General features: G+C 47.1%; 1 protein-coding gene across 4 annotated transcripts in view; it reads left to right on the top strand.

Annotated features, from left to right (window-relative positions):
- The window catches only part of GPR19 (G protein-coupled receptor 19), a 28,408-nt gene extending 24,567 nt beyond the window's left edge, over positions 1-3,841 (top strand). For all 4 annotated transcript variants that reach the window (XM_084765019.1, XM_084765021.1, XM_084765022.1 and 1 more), the window contains one exon: positions 2,548-3,841. In XM_084765019.1, the coding sequence (XP_084621145.1) occupies positions 2,570-3,781 (1,212 nt within the window). In that variant the 5' untranslated portion in view covers positions 2,548-2,569 and the 3' untranslated portion in view covers positions 3,782-3,841. The remainder of the gene's footprint in view (positions 1-2,547) is intronic.
- Positions 3,842-6,274: the final 2,433 nt, after the last annotated feature.

A 6,274-nucleotide genomic window follows, 5' to 3' on the forward strand; every position in this document is an offset into this window, starting at 1 on the left:
CTGGGACTGGGGAATGGCTGGTGGCTGGCTTCCCCAGGTTCAGTAGAGCTATCTTAGGTCTCTTAAACTTCCTTTCCTCTGCCTCAGTGTAGCAGTGGAACTGAGTGACTTCAATGTCACCTGTCCCCCTCTTCTCAGCAGCCATGTTTTCCTCTGTTTCTGCAGTTACCAGTGTCCTGGCCCCTGAGGATCATCCTGAAGTCTGGCAGGGGTACGGGGCAGGGGGAGTTGCAGTTCTCTAAGATTTGCCTTAGTTAATATTTAACAAGCAATTGTTAATGCAGAGTTCTTCAGTTAGACTGTGGGGGCACCGAGCAAAGAATAATACCTTCTCCAGAACTCATAATGCAATGGAAGACCAAAGCATGGAAAGCCATCTGAAGTTGTGTCCCTAAGTCATGGCTAAACAGTAGGCTCACCCGGGAACTCTGACACATACTGCTTCCTTGTATTGTCCAGACTTAAATTAGAATCCCAGGGATGGGGGATGGGACCCAGGCATCAGCATATTTTAGGGGGTCTCTGGGAAATTCTAGTGTATTGCTAAAAGAGAGCAAAACAAACTTGGAAAGCTTAGTGAGGGATTAAGTACTGACCCAATAAGGCAGTATGGCAATTCTGGACAAACTAATCCCCTATTCAATCACATTTCAGTCCACGAATGCAGAAAATATAGCCTCTCATTGTAACTATGGCAAAGTCTTAGGTCTGTGTGATTGCAAGGCACTTAGGAAACATGTGCTTTAGGGGCTGGGGAGATGGCTCAGTCAGTGAGCTACAAGCAAGTGTGAGAACCTGACTTGATCTCCTAGACCCCACTTTAAAAGCTGGACACTGCTGAGTGGTCCTGTGTCTCCCTGGTGCAGAGCAGAGACAGAACCCTTAGGAGGTGCTAGCTAGCCTGAGACCCTGTGTCAGAAAATACAGCGGAGGGAGGGGCTGAAGAGGTGGCTCCCCAGTGAGGAGCATTTGTTGCTCGTGCAGACACCCCAGCTTTGGTTCCCAGCACCCACATTGTGGCTTATAACTGCCTGCAACTGTAGGGCATCTGAGGATCTTCTGACTGCTAAAGGTATCAGGCATGCACACAGTGCACATACATACAAGTAGGGAAAACATCATACATAAAATAAATCTTTTAAAAATGTAATATGGGCCTGGCGGTGGTGGCGCATGTCTTTAATCCCAGCACTTGGGAGGCAGAGGCTGGTGGATTGCTGTGAATTCGAGGCCAGCCTGGTCTACAAAATGAGTCCAGGACAGCCAAGGCTACACAGAGAAGCCCTGACTTGAAAAAAAAATGTGTGGATGTTACAACCTACCCATACCCACATTTATGTAAAAAGCAATACAGTGGACAATGGCTGCTGTGATGTCTACACACAGACAAATGAGCACCACACACACAAAGAAAAGTACTTCAGGGAGTATAGTTTGAAAGAAGCTACATCTCTGAGGAGAAAGGGCCTCAAAAGGAACCAGCCCAGAAGAGTGCCCTCTAAGTTTATTTTTTCTAAGTTTATTCTCTGTGTTCTTTCTTTATTATGTATACAGTGTGCTGCCTGCATATATGCCTACATACCAGAAGAGGGCACCAAATCTCATTATAGGTGGTTGCGAGCCACCATATGGTTGCTGGGAATTGAACTCAGGACCTTGGAAAGAGTAGCTAGTGCTCTTAACCTCTGAGCCATCTCTCCAGCCCTCTCTGTGCTCTTTTACTTGGAATCTTTTCTCCCTGGTCTTTCTGGGGTTTCTTTCCTTTCTTATTTCCTTCCTTCCTTTCTCCTTTGTTGAGACAGGGTCTCTACATCACCCTGGCTGGTCTGGAACTCACTATGTCGTAGATTTGGCTGTCCTGGAACTTGCAGAGTTCTCCACTCAGCCCAGTGGCAATGTTTTCTTTGCAGGGCACATTGTCCTAATATTGACCACCAAGTTAAGTGTCAAATAAAGTGGATAGTGTTTTTACCACTCCTGGGTACTACACACAAAGGACTCTAAGTCGGTGTGTCACAGAGATCCCAGCACACCCACCAGCACAACTCACCACAGCCTAAATGTCCGCCAACACATGAATAAGGAGAGTGTGAATCATCCATACACACGTGCGTATGTACGCACAGTGGAGTTCTGTCCAGCCATAAAGAATGAAATGATATCACTTACAGGAGAGTGGATGGCAGTGAGGACCCAGACAAGTATCACTGCTTTCTCTCATCTCTGGAGCCTAGGTTTGGAATAGATACATAAAACCATTGGTCTGTAATGTGTGTGTGTGTGTGTGTGTGTGTGTGTGTGTGTGTGTGTGGACACGTGTGTATGTGTGAGGGAAGACATGAAGTAGAAGCAAGGTTATCTGGGAGAAGAAAGACTAACAGAAGAAGGGAGAGAGGAATGTTTTGGAGGGTGAGTGTGGTCAAGCGCGTGACTCACTTGAATGCAAAGGGCTTTATGAAACACAGTAGGGTAAGCGCGTGTCCTGTTGGTAGCCAGCTTACATGATACCACTTTAACAGGAGGCCTCGTTCTTCTCGTCTTATCTAGAACCAAGAGGGAAAGCGTGACTATGGTTTTTGCTCACATAATGGATAACGAGCAGCCGCCTGTGGCTCCTGCTACCCTGCTGGTGCCCCTTCAGAACCACAGCTGCATGGAATTCCACGAGCAGCACAGCTGGATGAGCAACAGGACAGACCTTCCGTACGGGCTAAACCCTGGAGAGGTGGCCACAGCCAGCATTTTCTTTGGCGCTTTGTGGTTGTTCTCGATCTTTGGCAACTCCCTGGTGTGTCTGGTCATCCACAGGAGCCGGAGGACTCAGTCCACCACCAACTACTTTGTGGTCTCCATGGCATGTGCCGACCTCCTCATCAGCGTGGCCAGCACACCGTTTGTCGTGCTGCAGTTCACCACCGGGAGGTGGACCCTCGGCAGTGCCATGTGCAAGGTTGTACGCTACTTCCAGTACCTTACTCCGGGTGTGCAGATCTACGTGCTCCTCTCCATCTGCATAGACCGCTTCTACACCATCGTCTACCCACTGAGCTTCAAGGTGTCCAGAGAAAAGGCCAAGAAAATGATCGCGGCCTCCTGGATCTTGGACGCGGCCTTTGTGACGCCCGTCTTCTTTTTCTACGGCTCCAGCTGGGACAGCCACTGTAACTACTTCCTCCCGCCCTCCTGGGAGGGAACTGCCTACACTGTCATCCACTTCTTGGTGGGCTTCGTGATTCCCTCCGTCCTCATAATCTTATTTTACCAGAAGGTCGTAAAGTATATCTGGAGAATAGGCACTGATGGGCGGACCCTGAGGAGGACGATGAACATTGTCCCCAGGACAAAGGTGAAAACGGTCAAGATGTTTCTGCTCCTGAACTTGGTATTCCTGCTCTCCTGGCTGCCTTTCCACGTGGCTCAGCTCTGGCATCCCCTGGAGCAAGACTACAAGAAGAGCTCTCTTGTCTTCACAGCAGTCACCTGGGTATCTTTCAGCTCTTCAGCCTCGAAACCCACTCTGTACTCTATTTATAATGCCAACTTCCGGAGAGGGATGAAGGAGACCTTCTGCATGTCCTCCATGAGATGCTACCGCAGCAATGCCTACACCATCACAACCAGCTCAAGGATGGCCAAAAGAAACTATGTTGGCATCTCGGAAATCCCTCCCATGAGCAGGACGATAACCAAAGACTCCGTCTATGACTCGTTTGACCGAGAGGCCAGGGAAAAGAAGCTTGCCTGGCCCATCAACTCAAACCCACCAAACACTTTTGTCTAATTTTTAATTCTTTCACTGTTATATGGGAGAGATTAAAAGGCTTTAACTATAAACAGAGAAGTGCTCTACTTAGTTTTCACTAAACTTTCTGTTTTGTAAAATGCATTCACCATTGATTATGAGTCCTGTGGATTTTGTTCCAGTTCTTTTTTGTTGGTCGGTAGTGCTCCCACTATTAGAGCCCATAAAAAAGTTTTTTTCCCCCTGGTGGCTCACAGGTTAAGAGGACCCCAGCACCCTCAGGGCAGCTTGTAGCCATCTGTAGTTACAGTTTCAGGGGACTTCGTGACCTCTTCTGGCCTCTTGGGACACTATGCACTTGTGGTGCACAGGCATTCGTGCAAGCAAAACACTCATAAATATTTTTTAATTGAATGTTTTTGCTTGTTTGTTTGAGCGTTTTTTTCCTGAGTGGGTAAGATGGCTCAGAGGGTTAGGGCACTTGCTACCAGGCCTGACACTCCTGTAATCCACATGGTGGAAGGAGAAAACCAACTCTTCCAAGTTGTCTATTGATGTGTGCATAAGTGTTGTGGCATGCATGCACACTCGTGCACGTGCGCACACACACACTCGCACTAAATAAATGTAAAAGGAAAATTGAGAGCACTTTGCTAATTTTGCTCTTAGTGTCTTGCTTTATTTATTTTTTCTGCTGGCTTTTTCTAACTGTGGCCTCCTGAAATCCCATAAACAGTACATTTCAAGAACTTAGGTTTTCTCCAGCCAAGCTCCACAGTATAAATTTGTGTATTACCTCCTGGAAGGGGGTGGGAGGCGGCAGAGGCCAGACACACCCTACGCTAGAGCCCATGGGACACCTCCTGTGATGGCTCAATTGTTCTTGGGGAGAGAATACTTAAGAGTCACCTACATTCCTTGCCCTTTCTTGTTTTCATCCTTCCTTAATCCAAGCAGCTGCTGAAGCCTTGAAAATCCTTTTTCCCCCCCTTAATTTGTTTTATTTATTGGTGGTGGTGGGTTGCACTTGTAGAGATCTGAGGACAGCTTGCAGGAGTCTGTTCTCACCTTCTGCTGTGTGGGTTCCGGAGCTTGCGCTCTGGTCTTGAGGCTTGAGAGCAGGCACCTCCCCCCACGGAACCTTCCTGCTGGACTAAGGCTTGAAGTCAATGTGCTCTTTCCCTCACCCAGGGCCCATCCACACAGTTCCCACAACAGGTGTTGCCTTCGCTGAGCACGTGTCCTGGCTAAGCTTGCCAAAGAGAGGAATGGTGTTTTTATGTGCTCTGCTGTGGTCCTACTGTGACCCACCAGGATACCAAGGGCAAGATTCAACTACCTTTTCTCTGTAAATTCAGGCCTTGTATTGTAATTACAATTACTATGATGATGGTGATGATGATGATGATGATGATGATGATTTTATTTATGTATATGTGTGCCCACAGAGGCCAGAAGAGGGCACTGGATCCCATGAGGCTGAAATTAAGAGTTGTTTATGAGCTATCCAACACAAGTGCTGGGAACCAAACCTGGGTCCTCTCTGCAAGAGCAATATGTGCTTTTCATTGGTGGGCCATCCTTTCTCCCTCCCTCCCTCAAACTCCGCCTCTCCTTTATTTGACTTCGGCTTTGGTTCCTTGGTTCCCAGCTGTACATTACTTGAGATGTAGCACCAGTACATCTAGAGATGTTTTCTTATAACTGGATATGGTAGCACACACTCCGAATTCCATCCCTCAAGATGGAGGCAGAAGAATCAGGAGTTCAAGGTCATTGTTGGCTACACAGCAACTTGGAGACCAGCTTAGCTGTGAGACCTTGTCTCAAAAGCAATACAACACAAAACAAAAGGAATTTATTTTTATGAAGTAAATAAAGGCTTACTGAGAAGCCTGGTTTGCATTTTCATGGGCTACTTAACACGAGCAGCATGTAATAACTTGTTTAGCAACATACTTCCATGATGTATTTATGTTTGTGTGTGTGTTGTTTGTTTCTTTCTGTATTTTAGATTGGGTCTCATTTTATAGCCCAGGCTAACTATATAGTTATATATATATATATATATATATTCAAGAGGATCTTGCCTCAGCCTCACCTGTGATGAGTTTCTGATCCTTTCTGTTTACCAGATGAGGAGACTGGAGCTTCTCAGTGAGGCAGCCTGTCAGGTTGGAATGTGACAGCTGGTACCCTGACTCAGGTCCTCCTCCTACAAGCCTGTGGCTCATTCCTTTACCGTTTCAGTTGTCGCCTTAGAGAACATGAGAGGCCCCACCCACACATGACGACGAACTTGTTAGAACTGTAAGGTCTAAAAAACATCTGGCTGTTCTGAAGACATCTAGATGCAGTTTCCCGAGGCGGCTCACACCTTTCTCTTGGCCGTAGATTGGTTCTTCAACCTCTGATACTGAGTGATCTGAGATCCATCCAGAACGTAGTCTGTCCCTCCTGTCTCACAAACACCAGCAAGTAAGACAAGAAGTGTATTTGTGACAAAGAACAGTGGTGCGGGTCAGGTGTAGG

The sequence above is a fragment of the Acomys minous genome (genome assembly GCF_964271855.1).
Source record: "Acomys minous genome assembly, chromosome: 17".
Classification (NCBI taxonomy): domain Eukaryota; kingdom Metazoa; phylum Chordata; class Mammalia; order Rodentia; family Muridae; genus Acomys; species Acomys minous.